The sequence below is a fragment of the Staurois parvus genome, unplaced genomic scaffold (genome assembly GCF_062004578.1).
Source record: "Staurois parvus isolate SC_StPar_1 unplaced genomic scaffold, SC_StPar_1.0 ptg000198l, whole genome shotgun sequence".
In the NCBI taxonomy this organism is placed as follows: Eukaryota; Metazoa; Chordata; class Amphibia; order Anura; family Ranidae; genus Staurois; species Staurois parvus.
Genome location: NW_028317994.1, coordinates 15,209,664 through 15,235,033, shown reverse-complemented (window position 1 = coordinate 15,235,033; position 25,370 = coordinate 15,209,664). Strand labels below are relative to the sequence as shown.

The 25,370-nt window shown below is 39.4% G+C and overlaps 1 protein-coding gene across 2 annotated transcripts in view; it reads right to left on the bottom strand.

Moving 5' to 3' along the window:
- Window positions 1-25,370, bottom strand: part of GLDC (glycine decarboxylase) — a 68,588-nt gene that overhangs the window by 16,291 nt on the left and 26,927 nt on the right. For both annotated transcript variants that reach the window (XM_089678132.1, XM_089678133.1), the window contains 12 exons: window positions 23,971-24,135; window positions 23,476-23,553; window positions 21,545-21,692; window positions 20,347-20,543; window positions 10,992-11,088; window positions 7,837-7,942; window positions 6,204-6,343; window positions 5,729-5,809; window positions 3,454-3,548; window positions 3,248-3,374; window positions 1,970-2,112; window positions 1,404-1,479 (listed from right to left, as the gene is read on the bottom strand). In XM_089678132.1, the coding sequence (XP_089534258.1) occupies window positions 1,404-1,479; window positions 1,970-2,112; window positions 3,248-3,374; window positions 3,454-3,548; window positions 5,729-5,809; window positions 6,204-6,343; window positions 7,837-7,942; window positions 10,992-11,088; window positions 20,347-20,543; window positions 21,545-21,692; window positions 23,476-23,553; window positions 23,971-24,135 (1,453 nt within the window). The remainder of the gene's footprint in view (window positions 1-1,403; window positions 1,480-1,969; window positions 2,113-3,247; window positions 3,375-3,453; window positions 3,549-5,728; window positions 5,810-6,203; window positions 6,344-7,836; window positions 7,943-10,991; window positions 11,089-20,346; window positions 20,544-21,544; window positions 21,693-23,475; window positions 23,554-23,970; window positions 24,136-25,370) is intronic.

Genomic DNA, 25,370 nt, shown 5'->3' with positions numbered 1-25,370 from the left:
AGTGGGCGGAGTAACTGGGTGGAGTGGCTTGAGTACCTGTTGTGTGGTTGGAGTGGCTGGAGTAACTGTGAAAAGGTTGGACTGGAGAGAGTAACTTTATGGACTGGGCAGAGTCACTGTGTGGAGTGTTTAGAGTGAGTAAAGACAGTAAACATTACACTAACCAATTGATTGATCAAATTTAAAAAGTGCACATGGCAAGCTTGATAGAGTGAGAAATGCATTTCAACTTTTAATTATTTATATAGCATATTTAATTGCAATGCTGTTGCCCAAAGTGCTTCACAGTTACATTAAAACATACATTTATAAAAACATTAGCAGCATTATCAAGCCTAGCAGATGAGGGTATGACCACATGCATTTGGGGGGGTCTCAGCATCTTGACGTAGAATGGAGGTGAAGGTGTGCTATCTGTTTGATGATAATCAGTATTCACAACCACTGTTTCCTGGCAATGCTCATGCCTTGTTTATGCAGGCTCTAAGCGTGTTCACAACCATTGCTTAAAACACAATACACAGGATCATGATAGCTGTAATAACTGTGCAGTACTCCTGAATGGAGACAGTGCTGCACCCTGGAGATGTGCTGAACGTTTTGATATAAGATTTATGTAAGTGGGCTTGAAAATGAGGGAGTGATGGCAGTTTAGAAATCATGTCCTGATTTTTCAGCTCACACTCTAGCTTTTGTCACTCTGCTGCCTGCTCACACACCTGGGTTCCTATGGCAACTCACTCTACAGCAAGAGCAGTGAAGAGCAGTTAAAAACAAACTGCTCCAACTTGCTCACTTCACTGGCGGTTGCCATCTTCAAACGGTTGTAGTTTAACAATTATAAATCCTACACCGAAGATCTTTATATTGTGAGAATCACAAGACCCAGACCTACATGTTGATGCAGAGTATGTCTCTGAAATATAAAAAATGATATAAGATTTGTGTAGGTGGGCTTGAAAGTGATGGCAGTTTAGAAATCATGTCCTGATTTTTCAGCTCCCACTCTAGTTTGGAACATTCCGCCATTCATTCCTATGGGACCAATTTCACCACAAAAACGCCGATATTTCGTGAACCATTCAGCGAAACGTTCCACAAATAGCACACCAATCGGGAACAATCCACATGTTTCGGTATATTACTGTCTACGTAGTGTAAAAACTGTGGGAGGAGTTAGGGTGGTAAATTTGGCTATAATAGTAAGAATATATATGTGAGATAACAGTAAGTGGTCTTGCCATGCAAGAACACTTAGATATGAGAAGCCAATAGGAGCGTTCACAAGTACAGTTAGACACATTTTATGTCACAAATGTGGATCTGCAACCTTGACCTGCATGCTACTACAGCCTCATTTTTACAATTTCATAAACATTTCACTTTACTAGAATCATACTCACTGTGCGATGATGTTCACCTTTTCCATTCAGGTAAGCCTTGATGGCAGCCAGGCCAGCATATTCACCCTGTGCGCCACTGATTATACAAAAAGAACTACATAAGCCACAATTATACAGCGGATTGTTAAATTAACACAGATTGTATAATTACCCCTGGTTCACAAATAGCCAATACCCTGCTGGCTGGTTGTGGGAATCGTTGAGATTCCCGCACCCGCAACCACATCGCGTTTCTTTCAAAACGTGTGGTGATGCCATTCATTCTGAGTGGCACCCCCCATACATCTCATCCCAGAGCGCAATCGCAGGTGTGGGATCCACATGGAAACATGGTCAAAAAAGTTTTGGAATAGATGCATGCACCTTTTCCTTGCATGAAATGCGAGCACAGCAGCCCATTGAAATGAATGGGCTGCCGTGCCCACACTAGTGTGAACCAGGCCTAAGTTACATTTTGCAAATATAGAAGTACATTTTATCTGAAGTGTTGACACTTACTACACCTCTTTAAAAAGGAATTATGGATAACTTGCCACAATATCTGTTTAACTGCACTATATTCTAACCTGTTTGGCTGGAATGAGATTTTGTCATATCCAGTGATTTCACACAGATCCTTCTCCAGTTCCCTGAAGAGCTGCTGATAACCCTGAGCCTGGTCCAGGGGCACAAAGGGATGGATGTTGGCAAACTCCAGCCATGTAATTGGCTACAAAAGAAACAAGTTTTCTTTACAAACATGAAAAATGCACAAACCTGTACACTAATCAGACATGGAGCAAACCGGTTACATTGTTACCAGACTGTAACTAATGTTATCCTCAAGGAAACTGCAAATTCATTCATGCCTGCAACTGATTCAGCAGATGTGACTTTCTCCAGGGACCCAATTCACAAAGAAATGCATTAAATATTTTCGCTGTCTATGTTTTAGGATTAAGGCATTACCGATCAAAAGATTAGAGGTTTATTATTTAGTATAAAAAGTAAACAAATAATAAATAAAAAAAATAGTAAAATTATTTTTCTAATTGAACATTTTTTTTACTTTATTAGAGGTGACAAAAAAAAAAAAAAAAAAAAAAAAAAAAAAAAACACACACTACAGTCCTGTCTTTGAAGATATTGAGGCAGGGGAGAAGAAAAAAAGAGAAGATTGGGGATATGGAAAGGGGGGTTGGTAGGCAGAGGTGATGGAAGAGAGGAATGTATGTGATGGTTGCCAGGGAAGAGAAAGAAGGGGCTAAATAAGGTATACAGAAGGGTAGTGAAAGGAGGTCTGGGTTGGGCAGGGCTCAAATTTATGAAAGAAAAAAAAAAAATGTATTTTATATCTATCTATCCATCCATCCCACACATTTTTTTTTTTTTTTTTTTTTTTTTTTAACACAGATGGAACAGATCCTCTCCTACATCAGTTTTACCCGTTTGCATAGATGTAGGAGAGACTGCTGTGTGTAAAGTGCATAATTTACACAGATGTCAGCTTTGAAAGCAGGGGGTGGGGAGCTGAAGTTCCATCTGAGAGCTGATTGGAGGAGGGACACTCTTTCACATAGCACCCAGGAACAGACCTGAGGCTGTCAATCACAGGCTGTGCCCTCCCCGGTCACCAGTTTTCTCTTGGTGTCAGGAAACCTCATCAGAAGAAGTGACTCAAACTTATAAGAGAAGAACGAGGCAGCGTACAAAAAAATGACACTTCGTAACCTGGATTGAGACAAACACACACTATAGAGGAAAATGCTTTGTTCAAATTTTATGTCTGAGGTTTATAACCACTTTAAGTCAAAGCTCATCTGGTCCAGCCATTGGCAAGAATGGCAACAGTAGTGCTCTCTTACTGCAAGCTCAGATGAACTGTTCAGCTTCATAGTACAGGACCCCAAAGGAATCATACTGTGCACGAGAGAAATATCTTTATTCTCAAGCCGTTTCATGTAGCGGACAATATTGGTTTCTGAATGGTAACTAGGGAACAAAAAGCATAATTAGAATGCTAATATTTGTAGTTTTGGCTCCAGAATTGTTGCCATCTTCAGATGCTCACCTGTTAAAAACTGGATGTGCAAGGAACTTGCTAGTCCTCTTAAAAGCGGTGGCTAAGATGCCTTTTTCCTCATTCATGTTTTCAGCAACCAATTCCTGCATGAGAAATGTAAGAACCTTAAAATCACCAAAGAAGAATGATAAAAGAAACATACTAAACCACATGACTGAAGAAGGAGCTCATTGGGGTATACGCTTTCAGTCCTGCATAGTTCCTGGATGTGAGCTAATCTGAACTGTATTTTAGAGTTTGACAAGACTACTTTAAACTGAACTTTTGATACTGATATCACCTGTAAAACAGGCATTTGTGAGTCTTCTTCATGTTTGGATTTAAGAAGGATAAGTCCACCTTTTACAAAAAAAAATAAATAATGCACTTTTTTTTGCAGGTAAAAAAAAACAAACAAAAAACTGCATTATTTTACACTACACGCTGTAAGGCATTGCACCCGTGATCAGAAAGATTGCAGGTCAATGCCTGGATCCTACATACACTCGGTAAGCTGTGCCTCATACGGGCACACAGTTACTAAATGGCAAGAAGAATCAATGGACTATAAGAGTGCTCGCCAGCACCCTCGCAATTCATTGAGAACAAGCCGTCAGCCACAATGGTTGACAGTACTTGTAGGCATTCATGAACAGGAAATGATAAATGAATGATGCAGTCATGTGGGCATAGCCCCGCACAGCTGCAATGTTTTTAAATTGTGACAGCGGGTATTTGGAGAAAATCCCCACCCACTGTCACAGAGGGGGGAAAGGGGGGAGAGGAAGCAGGAGCTGGAACATGTTACATGTTCCACCCCAAATACAGGTGGAACAACAACATGTTCCAAAGGTTTCCTTAGCCTTTACATTTACAGCTGGAGTGTAATGCAGTGTCTGCCAACAGCTCAACCATTCACAGGGGGAAGGTGGGGTGGGAAGGGAAGGAGAGTACTAGTATGGATAGAGATCCAAAAATGCAGGTAGCTTTTAGACCAACACACATTGTCCTTCCCAAATCTGAACAAAATCATTTGGATCAATATACACTTTTGGCAGGGCACTCGGTAGGGATCACACCAACTTCCATGCACCCAGCTCATTTTGGGAGGAGCAGGCAATGTAAAACAAGTCCATAAGAAAGCAAGCACTTGGTGATGGAGAACATTTGTTAAATCCTTTATAGTCCACAAAGCAAAAAAAAAAAAAAAAAACTTTTCATTTATTTTTACTTAATGATAACCATTTGTATAAACAAACATTAAAAATTGTTAAAATGAACTACTCTTAATGGTCACTGATAAATGTGCATCTGGAAAATATTAAAAATATTGATTCTCTGAATTAGTTTGTATATAATGTAAGAGGGACAGGCTCATCTGGTATTGGCAGCAATAAACCATACACAAGAAAGTGAAGGAACAATTCAGGACAGCTTTGGACATTTTCTGACTAACAAGGTGCCCCTATAATGAGCTGCAAAAAACAAACTGGTAGCGAATGCATTTTTTAATGGTTCTGTGGGATCCTCCTGTTGGGTGAAATTACAGAGTTATACAGCACAGAGTGTGTGAGAGTGCAGCAGTCAGCTAGAGACCTGTGAGCAACAGAGATTTAACCTAACGTACGGACGGGCTACCATATGATATGCAGACCTAGGAAAATTACCTTATTTCCAGCCAAAGCGCTGCAATACCTAGAAAAAGAACTTAAGACTCAGAAAACAAAAAAAGGTTTCCTTTTTCTACATTAGCCATAAACCCTGGAGCCCTTCAACATGTGTATATGAGAAACCTAGGCAACACATACCATCCACAATCCTGTGTGCCATTACCTCACAATATGTACATGAGGTCAGCCATATTTTCCCAGTGCTTATGGTGGATCTGCATCCGCTTTAGTAATGCCACCCATTGTCCACACTCTTGCCCACCAGTGCCTCACAATATATACATAAGGGAAGACATATCTGTTCAACTCATATGGTGATTCTGCATCCTCTTTTGTAGTGCTGCGTAATATTGTCCCTTGTTATTCTGCTTACCCCATTGCATGTCTATCAGACAGGAACTGTAGGATGGAAAAACAGACCTTCTGCAGTCCTCAGGAATGTGAAATGCTCACAATACTTTTAGTAGCCCAGTTTTTTTGGCAAGAAGTACTTTTAAATAAAATAGGATTTGGTAATGATGCTCCGATTAGTCATATCTAGTCGAAATTAAATGGCAGGCCACTTAAATCAGCAAAAGAACAGAAAGCAAGTAACCATTTTGGATTGTACTTACTGCTGAGGATTCACAGCCAAACACCCACAGTAAGTCATCAAGGTCTTTCTCCTTAACAGTCTCATCAATAGACACTCCAAGCTGTTAAAACAATATTCAAAGTCTATTAAAACCTTTTAAAGTTGTAACGGTTTTATTTATTTTTACAGTAATACTGCTGATAATCCCTTCATCGACTAGAAGTTAGTTAACTAAAACATTTTGAAGAGCTGTGCAGGCTGGGTGGGTAGTCAACACAAGTCTATCAGGACTGGCAAGTATATGGTACAACAGACATATATTAGGAATATGAAATTTTTGGATAACGCAGTTTAATGAACAGGGAGATATGTCATTGCTGTGTACACTGAAAAATGGGCAGAATCTCTGTTCATTTCTTTCCCATGTTTGGCTTTTGGACAGCAAACAACTTCAAGTGCTAATCAGAAAACAGAAAAGACACTTGTGTATTCTACTAGAAGACCAAATTACTTACTGAACCATCGCTGTAAACACGAAAATTTATCTGTCGCTGAGCAGCACGATCCAGAACCTCTTTAACTGGACACCCACAATGTATCTTTAATGTGTCAAAAAACATCTCATCGTGCAACTGATGCCCAGCTCTCTTCAGACCTGAAAAAAAAAAAAAAAAAAAAATTGGATAAACTATTGGCGCAAAGCTAAAAGCAATGTAAAACTTTAAATTAAAAGTATAACATTTTTTTCTTTTTAGATTGTAGAACATCAAATTTGTACTGCTATCTGTGTTCCTTGCTTGGGAGAGTGATAAAAAGTCCAAATTTTAAAGTGGTCACCAAAGCAAAAGATATAAGAAAATCTTCAAAAAGGAAATGCTTTTCCAGGTACACTTAAGAGGATAATATCTCTTTTAACGATCAAGAGATTTGCACTCCATCTTGGTTGTGCCAGTAATGGAGGGCATATTTCTCAAATAGGACGAAAAAAAAAAACCCAAACACATAACCACACACATCAGATATCATTCTCTACTCTATCCAAAACAAACTTATGGGCTGAGGGCTATCCCTACCATCATGGGGCAGAGATGGTTGCTTCAGAAACTAATCACCAAGCAACAGTGTTATGTGGGAGAAAAAAGGGGACTCATATGTACCAGGTATTTTATTCACTCCCGGTGCCCAAACAGAGTGACCAGGGAGTGAAGAAAATGTGGCTAAGAGCTGCTGTTAGGGATGCCATTCAAGTAAACCTGCTGCTTTGCTCTGTATGGACAAAGCACGGGCTTGCTTTAAAAGGTAAAGAACTAAAAATGTGTTTTTCTGGGGAAAAATGGTCATCTATACCAGATCTGTGGTGACCTGGTGTGTACATTTTGTACTTTATGCCTCAACCATGGCAGGTTGAACACACACACACCTCCCTTAGAACTAATAAAATTAAAGCTACCTGTATTATCCAGCTGTCGTTTTCAAAGCCAACTTTAAAAGCATATAAAAACTCAACAAAAACTGTAATACATCACAGCTTGGACTAGCTGTGGTGGCTGCATTAGTTTTAATTTTTTCAGGCTTCCCCCCACCCCTTTAATGTTATGCAGTGATCCTACAAACACACTTTCTTTTTCTCCTTGTCTGCAAGCATTTCTCCATTTTAGCTATGGGGGAAGCCATGTTTGTCAAAAAGCTGGACTTCTAACAGGTCTGTTTTTGGTAATCTCAATTACATGGTGTATTGGTAGTAGTTAGTAGTCACAAGGACACTGCATTTTAGGAAAGATCAACAGGTATTTTTTGTACTTGCTGAAAATATTTTTAGTGACCAATTCAATCATTTTCATCAGGTTTTAAAGCATTGTAACAATTCATAGTTGAAATGCGGCACTGGGGGGGGGGGGGGAATATTTTGTATATATGAGGTGGAGTCGGGTTTTAACTGCTTTATGTGACCAAGGCCCAAGACCTTCCCTCATTTCCTGTGCCTGTGACACAATGACAATCAGGGGAACAGCTGTCACTGGGACATGAAGATGAAAAACTGAAACCTGACTAATACAAATAAGAGAGAAAAAAAAAAATAAGAAGGGTTTGGTTGGAATTCACAGCTTTAATAAACTAATTATTGCAAGCAGACCCCTCTGAGTGTACCTTCTGCAAGTATCAACGTGGCATTGTGAACTCTCCGTGCTATATGTTTTAAGCCATTTGGACCGTGATACACACAGAACATAGCAGCCATGTTTGCTAGCAGAGCCTACAGAATAAACACACAGTTATTACAATATTCACTATAAGAAATACAAAAATGCATCCCAAAGAACATACAAAAATGGGAAAAGAAAAAAAGAAATGTACTAAAATACATTATTTTCCTCAGTTTTTACAAAGGGTATAACAAAACAAGACTATATGGTTAGTAACACAGAATGTATCCTTGTGGCTAGCAGAAGCCAGCATTCAATAAAGACTTGATAAACTTAGTGTGAATAAATCACCAGTACCAGATGGCTTACATCCAAGAGTCCTCAAAAGAACTTTTAAAAGGTTATGAATAATGGCTTAGCTATAACATGGCAAAGACCGCTTAGAAAGTGGAATGGTACCAGCTGATTGGCAAAAAACGAACATGGGACCAATATTAAAAAAAGGCATATATACATACCTGGATACTATAGACCAAATCAGCCTAACATCAATAGTAGGTAAACTATTGTAGGGGATGATAAGGGACCATATCCAAGAATTTTTTTATGAAAAGTCTTAGTGGTAACCAGCATGCATTCATGAAGGATTGTTCTTACCCGTTAACATTCTATGAGGAAATAAGCTGTAATCTGGATAGAGGAATGTCTGTGGATGCGCTATATCTGGATTTTGCCAAAGCATTTGATACAGTTCCCCATAAACACACAAATTTAGGTCTTTTGGCATTGATGATAGTGTATGTACCTGGATGGAAGACTAGTTACACAAGCACACCCAGAGGGTGGTGATAAATCGTGTATGTTCTGGAACATACACGATTTATCACCACCCTCTGGACACGCCCCTGTAGCCAGTCTTCCATCCAGGTACATACATTATCATCAATGCCAAAAGTCCTAAATTTGTAAATTGTGTTCTGTCTGTGCTGTGTCTTTAGACCAATTCTGTTTAATTTGTTTATAAAAATGATACAGAGGTTGGTATAAAAAGAGTTCACTCTCAGGATTTGCTGATGATACAAAACAAACAGGACAATAACTTCACAACTGAAAAAAAAAAAATAAACTATTTACAAGAAGACCTTGACAAATTATAGGGCCTGTCAGCTACAGGACAAATGAGGTTTAAGGTTGAAAAATGAAAAAAGGTAATGCATTTGGGGGCTACAAATCTAAATGATAGTTAGTCGCTAGGGGGAGAACCTCTGGGGAAAATTGAAGAGCTGCAGCATGCAAAGTCAGCAGATGAATTAGCATGCATTAAAAAGGGTATTTACTCAAGAGATAAAACCAATTCTCCCACTCTACAAAAAACTGGTTTGGCCACACCTTGAGTATGCCATCCAGTTCTGGTCACCAATCTTTAGGAAGGATGTGTTGGAGCTGAAGAGAGTCCAGAGAAGGACAACAAAGCTAATAAGGGGACCTTAATTATGAGGAGCAACTGCAATCATTAAACATATTCTCCCTGGAGAGGAAACGCTTAAGGAGGAGATAGGATAGTAATTTCCAAGTATATAAAGTGTGATTCTAGTATAAAGAGAAACTATTCCGTCACAGGTCGCTTAATAAAAAAAAACAGCCACTCAACGGGGTTGGACGAGAAGCGGTTTAATTGCAGTACGCATAGGGAGTTCTTTACAGTTAGAGTTGTAACGACGTGGGCTCCCTTCCACACTTGGTGGTGTCAGCGGGAAGATTTGAACAAAAAAAACAAAACAAAACACAACACACACCATGCAGTATATAGGGGTATAGGAAATGGTTAGGACTTAAAACAAAAAACAAACAAAAAACACACACACACGGCTTAGGCAAATTAGGTTGCCTAAGGCCTCACACTCACCTTGCGCCCACCTAATTTGCCTAATGCAGCCGACTTGAAAATGAAAGGTATGTGGCAGCTCTATAGCTGCCGATCACCTTCATGGAGCTGGCAGCGCAGTGCATACCCACACCGCCTTCTACCGACGGCCCCCTTTCTTCTGTGGTTCCCGGGATCTCCCACTCTTACCAGAGCCCGGAACACATCCACCAGCTAGGGGAGGGAAAGTGTTGTGAGACCGATGCAAATACATGCCTTGATCTCACATTCAAACAGTGAAACCGGAATTTATATCACTTTCGGTTTCAAATGCACCCTTTCCTGGCCAGTACAGCCAGGGGACACCTCTAACCAAGCTGATCTATGTTTGGTTAGATGGTGTGAAGGGCAAGGGAAACATTGGCATCTATTAGACTCCTAATGTCTCTATAAAGAGTACCTGCCACCTGCCCAATGCTAGCACATGGGGGTTTATTAACCCCTTGTGATAGTAACCAAGTAAAAAAAAAAAAAAAAAAAAAAATTGCCAGAACCCTGCACACTGCTCTGCAAGCCCCTTGCAATCCACATAGTGGGGACGTACTAGATCATGGTTGATTAGAGCCCTGGATTAGTTGTTATTATTTTAATTTTTTTTTCTTTTTAACTGCCCTGCTTGGGGGTGGGGATTCAGGAAAGGAATGGGCTGGTAAATATGACCATCCTGAAATAATCCCTGTGAGCCCTGCTGCAGCAGCAGCTGGTGAAGGGAGAGGTGGTGAATCCAGCAGCACTGCGGGGTGGGCACACAGCAGGGTGAAGGAGAGCGTAGGTGATCAGAGCAGCTGGCGATGGGTGGGTGGTTTGTGGGGTGCAGATACTAGAACGGATCCTCATGTGTCTGGGCCCTGTATAGGAGGGCCATTACAGGTGGCCCTGTAAACTTACAAATTATAGTAAGGGAACAATATATGGCACAGATTTGATGCTAGTGTGTGGCTGTCACAAGCAAAGAAAAAAAAAAAAAAAAAGTAATACACAAAAGATTTGGTTTTACTTTTACTCTCTACTGCAATAGCCAAACCTGAAAGTATCTAGACTGGCTACCACAAGGGTCCTCTGAGGAATTGGGAAAAAAAAACAAAACAAAAAAAAAAACCCCACACACCACAACTTTTACTACCCCAGCAATTCAGATGAAATAAAATTAAGACGTAACATGTCTTCTCGTAGGCAATGGAATAACTCAGACACAATCCTGGCACTTGGTTCATGCATCAATTTTCAGGAGTTACCTGTGCTGTGCAGATGTTACTTGTGGCTTTGTCCCTTCGGATGTGTTGCTCCCTGGTCTGCAGTGCAAGTCGATATACTTCCTTTCCAGCAGCATCCCTAAAGAAAGAATAGAATGAAGTGTAACAAATACCTGTTTAATCTGCCAAAAATTCAGTGAGCCAATAACTTCCTACGCTGGCCATAGACTGAACAAAAATTTGGCTGGTTCAGGAGGGACTTCCAGAATTTTGATCCCTTTGTGGAAGTCCTAATGCCTGTCTTTACTGCCCCCTACCCCTATGAATGAGCCACTTACTCATTTCTGCAAGATGAAAAATTAATATCTAAACATTAAATATTTAGACTGCAGAATCTAATGTGCAGTTGCTGTTTTAGTTCTTGTTAGAATGTTAAAAGTGGGCAAACAATCAATGTCCACTTTCATGGCCATGCGGCCATCACTCCCTCTTGATGGTTAAGCATTTTAAGCGGTAAGCTCAATTTACCTCAGATGACACTTTCAGAGGTGTATGGCCCTTTAAGAAATGTATAGGTAGTTTGGGCGGGAAAGCAGCGCTCTACGTGACCTTGTGGAAAGTTCTGGAACCCTGGGGCTTATTATATAAAGAGCGGCCTCCTGCGGCAATTTGCCAGTTGGTCGGTGTTGTCCAATGAGCTCCTTGAGCTATAATACTGTCAGAAGCTTGTTGACGAATAGCCGGTCATGAAGACCCTGATGCGACGTGTCCTTGAGCAGGCTGGAAGCAGTCAGAAGACTGTCTCCGGTGCTGTCTAGATATGGACAAAGGAGAAAAGGAGCGGCGGGAACAAGCTCGGGAAGTGGCGGTGGGGGAAGAAGATGACTCACGAGCCCACCAGCAGTGAAGAGGCCACGGACTTCTCCTGCTAATACTGTTAATCCTAATACTAACTATTCTGCCATATAGACTAATTCTTCAGCTCCTTTTACTGTTACTGCTCATGTTAATTCGCAGCCATCAAACATTTTAATGGTTTCTGATACGCAGACTGGTAATACAGTTCATCCAAGTGTGAATAGCAGTTTATCAGCAGTACCAGAAACTTGCTTTAAAGAAGTATTGCCTTGTGAGATCTCACCACTGGGTTACCATTTGTCTAACATGATAAAAGAAAAAAAATATGGAAAGGGGATTATATTGATATTTTGTCATTGCTTCCTTCGGCGAAAGATTTTGTGTCTAAAACCAAAAAGAAGTCGGAGGAAAAAAAAAAAAAAATGGAGGAAGATAGGCATAGACCAGTGCGAGATCATTCCATAACTGGCTTCAAACATTTGCAATATTTTCTAGTGCTCTGGAAGAAAAGCATCCAGAATTTTGTAGTGGCCTTTTTCAACATCTGGAGCATGTGTTAGAGGTATATAGGAATTTCAGAGGTTTGGGCTGGTTTTTTTATGATGCGTCTTTCAGACAAATATTAGCAGTATACCCTACTATGAAGTGCGGCATGAAGGATGTCGGTTTGTGGTTAAATCTGATCTTACCACAAAGTCCTCCTTTGGTTAAACAACAGCCTATGGTTTCGTTTTCTCCAAAAAAAAAAAAAGAAAAAAAAAAAAGAAAAACAAAAAAAAAAGGAAGGTTTTTGTTTTGCCTATAATGAAACACCGTGTAAATGGGTGTCTATGTTGGTATAAGCAAGAATGCTCCCATTGTTCTGGAATGCACTCTGTCATCAAATGCTTTAGACCGAATAATTCGTTGCAACAAAATTCAAGGGAAAATTATTTCAAAAGCCCACACTCCAGTGAATTTGGCAAACATGCTTCATTGGTTGGAGCTTTACCCAAACAGGGAGAAAGCTAGATTCCCAACGGAAGGTTTTACCAACGGTTTCCCTTTACCCATATTTTCTGGAGTTGGATGTGTAATGGTCAATAACTTCAAATCAGTAGATAAGTATTTTAATATTGTTCTTGAAAAGTTGGATAAAGAAATTAGGGAAGGCTGCATTGCAGGTCCTTTCCCTGCCCCACCTTTTAAAAATGTCCGTATATCTCCGTTAGATATCGTTTCCAAGAAAGAGCCGAATACATATCGTTTAATTCATCATTTGTCATTTCCTAGTGGGTCATGTCTAAATGTTGAAATAAATGAAAAGTTGTCATCTGTTTCTTATAGCTCTTTTAAAGAAACCATTCATAGGATCAGACAATTTGGAAGGGGATATAAAGTCTGCATTTCGTTTGCTACCAATTTCCCCCAATTCTTTCAGCTCTTTAGGAATTCAGTTTACTGGTCAGTTTTATTCCGACAAGTGCCTGCCCATGGGTTGTTCAGTATCGTCCGCTTATTTCAAATCATTTTCTCATTTTTTACATTGGGTAGTTACATTTGAATCAGGTGGGGATAGAATAATACATTATCTTGAAGATTTCTTATTGATAGGCCCACCTGATCACGAGTGTGGTAATTTATTGCAACTATTCAGCCTCATCACCCAGCACTTTGGTGTTCCGTTAGCAAATTAGAAAGCAGTTTTTCCTACATATATTGATTTTTTAGGCATAAATATCAACACAGATGTTATGGAATTTAAATTGCCACAGACAAAAATGTGATAAAATTAGCATCCCTTATAATGTCCTTCTTACGTCGGAAGAAGGTTTTGCTAACGGAAAGTCAGTCCCTTCTGGGTTTACTGGCATTTACATCTAGAGTCATGCCTGTTGGCAGAATTTTTTCTCGCCGTATGTATTTGGCTATCTCGGGATTCAAATCCCCCTTTTCACATATTCGTTTAACCACTGATTTGAAAGAAGGCCTTTTGGTTTGTTCTAAAGTTTCTGGAAAAAACTTTAATGGCAAGTCGTTCTTTCAAGATGTTTTTGTTTTTGCTCCAGATTTCGAATTATTTGCAGATGCAGCTGGTTCCAAAGGGACTCCTGCAATATGGAGAACACACTGGTGTTGCGGGGAATGGCTTTCGGAGTGGGAGATAAATAAAGCAACTAAGAATGTACTTTTATTAGAATTATTTCCGCTAGTGGTTGCATTGTAAATTTGGGGAGAACAATTTAAACATAAAATAATGTTAATACAGTCGGTTAATAAAAGGAGTGCTTTATGCAATAAACTGCCTTTTATCAAAATCTATTTATGTTATAAAGTTCCTTAGCCACCTAGTCAAGTTATGCTTACAACTTAATAAATGGGTAAAAGCAAAATACATTCAAGGCAAGGAGAATAATATTGCAGATTCACTATCTCGATTTCAGATGTCAAGATTTCATCAGCTGTTGCCAAATGCAGACAGAGAAGGAACACCCATGGAAATTGATTTGACAGTCATTTTTGATTCTGTTAAGAATTCATTAGCAAACAATACATGGACCAATTATACGATCACATGGAAAACAAAAACTAAAAAAAAATAATGGAAGGATATCAGCTCGGAATTCATGTTTGCTTCTGATGCTCCTAATGAATCTGTAGTTTAACTGCATAACAGCACAAAAAAAGTTAAGAGTATTCTTATAGTCCTATCACAAAAATGTTGGTGGGTATTTCCTTTTTCTTGAAGATAAACAATCAGCCCCCTTGTGCCAGTTAGTTTTTGTTTCAGCAGGCTCTCAAGGGTTATAAAAAAAATCTCATACTTGCTCAGATAATAGAAGACCTCTCTCTATTCAAAACTTAAAAAAAAAAAAAAAAAAAAAATCTACCTTACTACTACTTCTGTTTTTCTGAGTTTGAATCAATTTTATTTAAGATCGCCTTTGTCCTTCTTTAGTGCTCTACGCATATTGGAAATTTTGCCTCGTAATAAAATTTATTAAAAAAGGAGGCCTTCATTTTGAGCAAGTTTTATTATCAGATAATGGAGTCCGTATATTTCCAAATCAAAAACGGACCAAACTGGTATAGGACGTTTGATTAGCTTACATAATTGTGGCGCTCCAATTATTTGTCCTTTAATTGCTGTTCGGCAGTATCTATCCTTTAGGCCAGTTGGTTCTGATCCTTTTTTCATTCCTGCGGATTCTTTCCCCCTTACAATATATCAATTTGTTTCCGTCTTTAAGAAATTTCTTTCTAGTAGGGCTAAGTCAGTATAAATGTAACCCCCATTCATTTAGGATAGGTGCAGCTACTGAGGCTGTAAGAATGGGCCTGAATGATACCATTATTAAAGAACATGGTAGATGGGACTCTCGCCGTTTTCAGTTATACATTTGACCTGATCATTCTGTTTGAATTCGAAGTACTAAAATTTGTGTTTGGATCACTGGACACTTGTTTTTTTGGGCAAAGAAAAGAGCAGCTCAACATTGCTATTCCACAAATATGTCCATAGATCCTTCATATTTTCAAGTTTATTGGAAGGGTATGAGAGGCTTACAGTGGGCCAACTTATTCTTTCATCTTTCCAGGGTTTGATATTTGGCCTAATACGGATATATTAATATTTCATCTGCAGGGAAATGATATACGCAAGGTAAAAACATTGGAGTTGTTGTTTATGATGAAGCAAGATAAGCACCGTTTGAAATGATCATTCCCGAATACAACTATTATTTTTTCTGAGGTTTTTTCCATGCCTGCGATGGCTGGTATGTCCTCAATTTAAACCTTTAGAAATAGTTAGGAAAAAGGATAAATAGGGCTATGGAAAAATTCATGCCACTAATTAATGGTTGTTCTTACCGCCATGTAGATCTGGAAGGTTTTAGTGGCATTTATAGATCTGATCAGATTAAATTTATCAGACATCGGCTTAGATATATTTACAAAATTGCATTGAATTGGCTGTGCTTTTGGAGTAGGCCGGTCTTATAAGCCCGAAATAAAAGTACAAATGCGGCGCTCTATAATATTTACAGTATGCAGGTGGTATCTCACAGTATTCAAACTTATTTGATATAGTACATGCGGATTAATGTGACTGTTATGACACAGTGAGCAATAATTAACTTTCGTGACTGCGGTACTATATAATATTAACAGCAACAAAGCTTATTGGATATAGTTCATGCGGAGTGATGTGACTGTGGATACACAGTAATCAAGGATTAATATTCATGACTGCTGTAGCTGGAAGCAATGAGCATACTATGCACCGACTAGATAGTATCACATAGTAACGGAAACTTGTAGGATATAGTTCATACGGAGTAATGTGGCTGTGGTGACACAAAGAACAGCGGATAACTTTCATGACTGCTGTGGCTCACGAACGTTATCCGCTGTTCTTTGTGTCACCACAGCCACATTACTCCGTATGAACTATATCCTACAAGTTTACATTACTATGTGATACTATCTAGTCGGTGCATAGTATGCTCGTTGCTTCCAGCTACAGCAGTCACGAATATTAATCTTTGCTTACTGTGTATCCACAGTCACATCACTCCGCATGAACTATATCCAATAAGCTTTGTTGCTGTTAATATTATATAGTACCACAGTCACAGCAGTCACGAAAGTTAATTATTGCTCACTGTGTCATAACAGTCACATTAATCCATATGTACTATATCAAATAAGTTTGAATACTGTGAGATACCACCTGCATACTGTAAATATTATAGAGCGCCGCATTTGTACTTTTATTTCTGGCATTTCTTGGAGGATCTGAGGTTGTTTCCTATTCTATGCTGGCTGCTCCCGCCTGTGTTTTTCCTTGTTGTCACCCAGCGCTCATATTTTTATTGTTTACATTGGTCTTATAAGCCTTGCTTGTGGGGCTTGTTGTTTTATGCTATTTAATTGATGCTTGAGTCCTTAATGACTGAGCTATTCTTGATTATTTAAGTCTAAGTTTAATACATTTGAATAAATGATATGAGTTACCGGTATTATTATTTAATTTTCAATTGATAGCAATAAAAGTGTCACGGCCAATTTTATGCCAAAGAGCAGGGCCCTCGAACCCCTCGTGCATTGTTTTGTCACTGTATTGTCTCATGTACTGTCCCCCACTATAATGTACAACACTGAGCAAACCTGTTGGCGCTATATAAATACTGTATAATAATAATAAATAATAGTGTGAGTGTGTGTGTCTTTCTTTATTTAAGTTACAAAGTGGTATTCAGGGAGGAAATTAGTACGGCCTGCATTCCCATGAATTGATCATACACGAGACAAGAGAAGAGAACAGCATGACAGGGCAGGCTGACAGACTGCAGAATTGGAATTAAAAGGCATACTACAACTGCAGGAGTAGCCAGCAATGAATATCAGGTTTTTGTACAGTTTATTTAAACCTCATATGGTTTGGCAGCAAGTAACCCCTATAGTGGGCAGCAGTGTAATTAGCACTTCTGCGTGGCAGTACTAGGGTCATTGGTTCGAATCCAAACCACTGCACTACCTGCGTAGAGTTTTCATATTCTCCCTGTGCCTGCGTGGTTTTTCTCCAGATACTCAGGCTTCCTCCCACACTCAAAAGGACATGGTGGCAGGTTAAATGGCTCATGTCTATATTGGCCCTAGTGCGTGTGCACATGCATATATGTATGTATGTACTGTACGTATGTATGTGCGAGTTAGGGATGTTCCATTGTAAGCTCCTTGAGGGCAGGGACTGATGTCAATGTACAATATACATGTGAAGCGCTGTGTAAATTGATGTACAATACAAGTAATGATAATCATATTAATAAAGCTTAAAAGAGGGAATTATTTAACACGACAGCACATCTAAATTAACAACATTCTAAAGTAAAAACATTTTTTACCTTAATGCATTCCCTGTATTAAAGGGAAAAAACAAACATTTTACCACTTGTTAAGCCCCCTCCCTTCCTAAACACTTATCGGAGTCTTCTCTTCATGTACAGCTGTGCCCAGCTGCAGGTTCTCTCCACTCTCCCTGGTCTCAGGCAGCAGCGGAAGTCATTGGCTTCTGCTGCTGTCAGTCAAAGTCTGTGAGAAGAGAGCAGTAGTCGTAGCCGAGCCACGTTGTGTGCATGCGCATGATTGGACACATAATGCCTAGCTCGGGAGCAGGCTTGCAAGTGTGCCCCCATAGTATACGGCTTTCTATGGGGTCACATGCTAGAGAGGAAGAGACAGTGCTGGCAGGGGGCTCCAGAAGAGGAGGTAAGTGACCACTCTGTGCAATACCACTGCACAGAGCAGGTAAAAAAAATAAAGGCTTTACAGTCACTTTAAATCTGTCACACACTGCTTTTTATCCAACTAGTGAATTCTTGTGTACATTCCAAAAATTTGTTTATAGGTAAAAACAGTTCGGCAGTGCATCTATAACAGAATGTTCTGACGGCCTCACACAAGAAAATTTACTAGACGTCTTCTTCTATGTACTGGAAAAAGGGTTACTTTAGTGTTAATCTAGTGTTTTGCTATTTCTACAATCATGTGCTAAACAAAACATTCATAAAACTTGGTTTAAACTAGTGTGACTTCAAAGTCATGCAATTTCCAGTGTGACTTTCAAACTCTATGGAACTCAAGTCGCAAGACAGTTGCATCAAAGTTGTGTAAGAAACAATGAATCAACGAAAAAGCTAAAACCTAGAATGATGCACACAGCCGCATCCTACTTTATGTCTAAGAAGCATGTCAGGGGGCAGAAGGCAGAGCAGGTCTGGATGGAGGCACACAAAATCCTCCCCCGAATGTTGGGGGTGCCTGCATCAGGATCATGCTCACCATGGAATCGTCAGTCCTTGCCCTATTGCCCTAGACCTTCACTGGTTATGGTGCTGGCAGCCAGGCTGGACCATGGCAACACATGATGCTGATACAGGTCAAACTGTTCTTAACCACGGTGCTGCAAATATGAGATGCAATCTATATTGTATTCAGTTATGAAGGGAAAAGAGTGAGAGAAAACTAAAGGGAAAAAAAAAAAAAACACCACAGCATGTTGTTCAATATAATATGTACCAACATTGGGAAATATGAAAATTATTACACTGACAACAGCTTACCTAGAAGTTACCCAAGCACTGCCCTAAAGGTGACAACTTGACTGCTGAATTTCTAACATGTATGTATGCCAAACACACCCAATTAAACAATTTCTTTGTGTTTAGAGGTGTGTCACGTTTGTGTTGTGACCTATGAATAACTTAATTAAAAAGTTGGCTTTTTCTTTTAATGTTTGATGTATATATTAAAGGCAGACCATTTGTTTTCAGCAGCTAGAGATTTACATTGTTATTTTCAGGACCACCACACGTGGCACAGGATAAGGCAATACTTTAATCATAAAAATGCTTATATAGCCAAAACTCCAAAACTATGTTTTAGATGGATGAACTAAAACCTGCTAGATTTTAATGCCATCTGTGTCCCAACAGTAAAGTTCACCCTCCCTGTGTCTTGGTGACCACTGCAACTGGGACAGAAAGTGACAGGAAATGTTAAGGTTTAGAGCCACAGCCAGAACAAGATATAATGGTGACTCATTCAATATAGGCAAAATGTTTCAATGACAGCTGTCTAAATGCCACACACACACACACACACACACACACACACACACACACACACACACACACACACACACACACACACACACACACACACACACACACACACACACACACACACACACACACACACACACACACACACACACACACACACACACTACAATCTGACTGTATAATCTCCTTAAAATCTACCAACAACTATGTAGAACATGGGCCTGCCACATTATGTACAAACTGATTGTATAGTTTTAGGTAGGTTCTCATATTACATGTTTTTGTTAAATTTAAAATTGACTATATGATGAACTTTTAGAGGACAAATTTCCCTCATTTATTGCACCAGGACACGAAGTAAGGTTAAAATCCCCAAAACAAAAAAGGAAAAATTATTCTGGCTTTGTTATGAAACACTACAAGCGTTAGTTAATGTAAAGGGGGCATTAGTTTAACTGTTAAAAGTTTGTTTATGCTTTTCTCTAAAAAGAGCCAAGAATACATAGTTTGAGTAGTGTTGGGTGAGGGTATGAGCTGATGATTCATTTTAAAAGGATTATTTTAAAAATCAAAGTGAACTAAGCTCTATCTTTTACAGTCAAGGAAGGTGCCATCATTATCTCATTTTGATCTGAAGTTGTCATGGTTCTACATATGTGATCAGTTATGACAGCAGCCATTTGCTGGCTTATGTGCTTTACTGTTTTGTGCACTAGAAGATTTTTAACATTTTTTTTAAATATTTGTGTCTCCAAAAGCCTGCAGTGAAACTACTGCACCAGGCTATCAGAGTTAACAACTAACATAACAGTAATCCTCTTGCTATCCTAAGAAAAGCTGGAACTCATGCACCATGGAAAATAAACTTTTTCTTAAAATTTTTACCCATATCTTACACAAAAATCTTTGTAATCAAGTATAGATCAACATACCTTGTGACACCAACCATCCTTCCAGGCATCATGCGAATTAGATTCTCTCTCACAGCAAAAAAAGCCGCGTGTGGTCCTCCATAGCCAAGTGGTACACCAAACCTTTGGGAGCTTCCCAGAGCTATATCCACCCCAAACTCCCCAGGAGGTCTCAAGATGCACAGCGCCAGAAGGTCAGTCGCACAGCAAGCCAATGTCTGATAGAGAAGTTAGAGTTATTAAAATTGGTTTCTAATAACAAAAAATGTCACCCATATGACTTCTGTCTCACATAAGCAATTTTCATTTTTATGGTCAAGCCATTATTTCATATATGTTGAATTTGACAAAAAAAAAGCTTTTCTCCTGACACATTTTCAAATAAATATTTTCCTGGCTTGCTTATGGGCAAATAATATTTTTTCTCTCCCTTAGATGTGTCTGTAAAAAAACAACCTCCGTGAAGGTCAACACTCTTGTTACTGGGCAAAACTAGATCCTTATTTTATTTCTTATGCCTTAGCAACAGGTCCAACAATCTACATTGGTCCATAACCTTCCTTCTGCATAATTGGCTATGTCCTCTTTGATCTATCATGAATGCTGCTGCCAGACTCATCTACCTAACCAACTGCTCGGTGTCTGCTACCCCTCTCTGCCAGTCCCTCCACAGGCTTCCGATTGCCCAGCAAACTGAACTCAAAATACTAACAACATACAAAGCCAGATACAATTGTGGCCCAAGCTACATCACCAATCCTTTATCCAAATATCACCCAAACCATCCTCTCTGCTCCTCCCAAGACTTCCTGCTCTAAAGCACTCTTCTTCATTCCATGCTCATCTCCAGAGCCTCTCCCATCCTCTAGAACATTCTACCTCAATCTGTCCAGCTATCTTCTACTGTAGCTGCCTTTAGGCAAACCCTGAAAACTTCTCTTAATGGAATCCTATCATGTCTCCAACTAAGTCAATTTTTATCACTTCCATCAGCTCATCCCCCACAGTTATAACCTTTTTGTACCACTTGCTCCATCCTATTAGACTTAAGATCTTATGAGCGGGGCTCTCTTAGCCCTCTTGAATTTTATTGCATTGTAACTGTACTGTCTCCCTTTAGATTGTAAAGCGCTGCACAAACTCTTGGCACTATATAAATCAATAATAATAATTATTATGAAAACACAAAGACATATAGTGGATATCACTACATACTTACTCCATTTTGGTGAGCTCTATCAACCAGCTGAGTGAATTCTTCCACTTTTCCATTTGTATCAGGATATTGAAACAAAACACCACTGACATCTTTTCCAGTGAAGTCCATCTCATGTGGCAGCATGAGTTCTGTTGTGACACCAATGTAGCTATAACATAGTAAAAAACAGCCAGTAATAAAAAATGTGAAAAACAAGACAAGACACCAGTCAATCATATGTTACATAGTAAGGGATTACTACAGTAGGTTGGCTAAAACTACAAAAGAAAAGGATTCAGGGGTGTTTATTTCAGGTTATTGCAAAAAGGAGAAAGTAAGTAGTTTGGTCTGGCAGTGGAGAAAGCAAATAGAATTCTAGGGTGTATCACCAGCATGTGGAAGTAGACCCAATGTCCCTATATATGGAGCTTTAGTTAGACCTCATTTAACTACTTGCCTACTGGGCATTTTTACCCCCTTCGTGCCCAGGCCAATTTGCAGCTTTCAGTCACACTTTGAAAGACAATTGCACGGTCATGCAACACTGTACCCATATGAAATGTGTATCTTTTTTTTTTTTTTTTCCAAAGAAATAGAGCTTTCTTTTGGTGGTATTTAATTGCCACTGGGTGTTTATTTATTTTTTTTAATGTTTATTGTGCAAAAAATAAAATAGGAAAAAAAAGTTTGTTTCCATTATAAAATTTTGCAAACAGGTAATTTTTATCCTTCACTGACGTGCGCTGATGAGGCTGCACTTATAAGCAACAATGATGGGCACTGATAGGTGGCACTGCTGGGCAACACTGATCATCAGGGCCCTGATGATCAGTGCAGATCTGCTCTGCTCTGTTACAGCTGCCAGTTATTGACAGTACTTTCCTCACGCTGTCACAGCGTGAGGAAAGTGCATCCGATAACCGGCAACTGTATTTACTCAGTGATCTGCTGTGTCATTGGACACAGCTAATCAAGTGGTAAAAGGCCGTTGCGATTGGCCTTTTACCTCATATGATCAGCTTTGTCCATAGGACACAAAGATCACGGAGAACGCCGGGTGCATGCCGCTGGGGTTGCGCAGGAGGGCGCGTTCGTCATATGAAGCCCTCCCAGAACTGGACAACCGCACTGTACCCATCATTCAGCTATAGAGCGGTAAGGATGTGGTTAAAACATGGTGTCAGAGTCTGCAGACCTCACTTACAAAAAATATTGAATCAAACAAGAACTGGTTCTGGCAAGCTTAGTAGATGATCAAAAAAAATATATACTATATATACCCTCCTCCGGTTGAACTGAATGGACTTGTGTCTTTTTTAGGGTGGAACATGTTCACACTGAAGCAGCCTCTCCCAGATTCCACTGCCTCTAGTGACAGCGAGCCAGGGGCCTCTGCCTGCCCAGCCACATCATTCACTCGCAGAGTTTAGTGAATGGGAAAAACTGCAACCACCATCAGCCTTTGTCACTGAAGGCTTGTAGTTTTCAACGAACTGCCAGAGCACTGGTGAGCGCTCTAGGTAGTTCATTTATGGTTTCTGTCACTGTGTAACTGCCTGCCAGTATGAGCAGACAGCTTACAATGACCATCCACAGGAGCCCTGCATTGCACCAGTGGTTTGCTGATCGCAGGTGCAATGCTTTACAGGAACCTAATTAAAATAAATAAATGCACTTTTTTACCTGCAAAAAAGATGTGGATTTAATTATTATTATTTTTTTTTAAAAGGTGAACTTATTCTTTACAATTGGTCAGGTCTATTTTAGGTCTGTTTTTGAGAAATTATGCATATTCAGGATTAGAAAAAACTTATTTAGTACATATAAGGCTGCTAGCTAAAAGACATAGGCTAGATCGGTGAATGATATATAGGTCAGCAAACTAACAGGACATAAATAAGAAATTCAGAGACTTACTAGTGATCAATGAGAGAATAAAAGAAAATGCTTACTTGGCTCTTGTCTGTACGACAGCTATAGTTTGAGGATGACATCTGCTATCCACATAGAACTTCCTCCTCTTGTTTTGTCTACAAAACAAGAAGGATCAGCAAGACCAAATAACGTGGAAATCATTACAAACAAATACTCAGAACCTGCATTTTAAAAAAAATATAGTTTGCTTACCAGAAAACAGTCATTTATCATGCACAATATAGTGCACAAAAGAAACAGGTGCTAATGTCACTACCACCAACCACACTACTGCAAACAAAAGACCGTTGTAAAAAACATTATTCAGGTATAGGAGGATTGAATAGACAGGTTTACAAAAGGGAGGTGGTGGTAGTGATGCTTAGACATAGTGTCAGCAGGCAGGGAGGTGAAAATGCAGAAAGGCAATGCTGTCACCCTCCTGGTTATATTGTGCGATAGGGATGAGTAAATCTTAAGCATGGGTCAGAAAACTGTAAATATCTTGGAAGGGAAAAAAAAAAAGTTCAAACCTGTGGCACAACTGCATGGCTTCAGCAGCAGCTGTTCCTTCATCCAGTAAAGAAGCATTGGCCACATCCATCCCAGTTATATCACACACCATAGTTTGATAATTCAGCAAGCTCTCCAGACGGCCCTGGGACACCTCCGGTTGATATGGCGTATACTGCGTTACCCTAGTGAGATAAATTTTGGTCAGAATAAAAAAATTATAGGTTTGCCAGATCACATGCAAGACAACCTCATTTGTCTGCCTTATCACTAATAAAAAAAGATTCCAGGATCACCTGTGTCAACCTTACTTATAAATGTGTGTAGTATATGAGTTTTATCTCCTTGCTGCATCTGTGCTAGGACCATTTCATTAGCTATATGCATGTATCTAATATAGTACAAGGGACCTAAATGCCTGATTATTGTGAAAGAAAGCAAGATTTGTCAGTTTGAATGGTGTACTACATTAATGTTTGCATTAGCAAAAACCTAACTCTGGGAACTGGATTCACATTCACCCCATTTACAATAGGATGAATATGCACAAAGCGAATGCAGCTGCTTGAATCTCATATGTATGGTATGCTGCACAGGAGGAGGTGCCAGCAAGGGTGAGCCTATGAACCACCTGCCTGTTCCCCTCTGCATTGAACTGGTTTTAAGGTCCAGTTCACCATGCATTCAGTTAGACTAGAACTACAGACAAGACTCTACCCCCCCCCCTCAATTTGGATAGTATAAGGGAGGGTTAGAACATCTTTCAGATTTTTTTTTTGTGCCATTTGTCCCATTGGGGAGATTTACCTTCCCTTCCTGCCTCATTGCCAAAACAGGAAGTGAGAGGAAATCCCTGAAAATTGAGGGAATCCCTTGGGGGCCCCCAGGCCACAAGAACTAGTGTCACCATTGAAAGATTTCCCCTCTATTATGTTTCTGGGAACAACCCCAATTTTTTTTTTTCTCCCATGGATAACGGTAAAACAGGACAAATAGAAAGGGTGAATATCCCTAATGGGGACACAGACCGCAAAAGAAATCTGACAGGTGTTATAATCCATCTCCACTCTATCCAAAAAATAAATAAATAAGGTTTTACCTTAGTTATACATTAAGGAGAAAACAAACAAACAGTCTATACATTAAAGTCAATAAAGTACTTTAACCATTTCAATACCGGGTACTTTTACCCCCTTCTTGCCCAGGCCAAATTTTCAATGTTATTGCACTTTGAATGGCAATTGCTCAGTCATGCAACACTGTACCCATAAAAAAAAAAAAATATCATTTTTGTCACACAAATAGAGCTTTATTTTGGTGGTATTTAAATCACCACTGAGTTTTTTTTTGTTTGCTAAATAAACAACCCCCGCCCCATATTTTTTTAATTTGTTACAAAATTTTGCAAATAAATAACCTT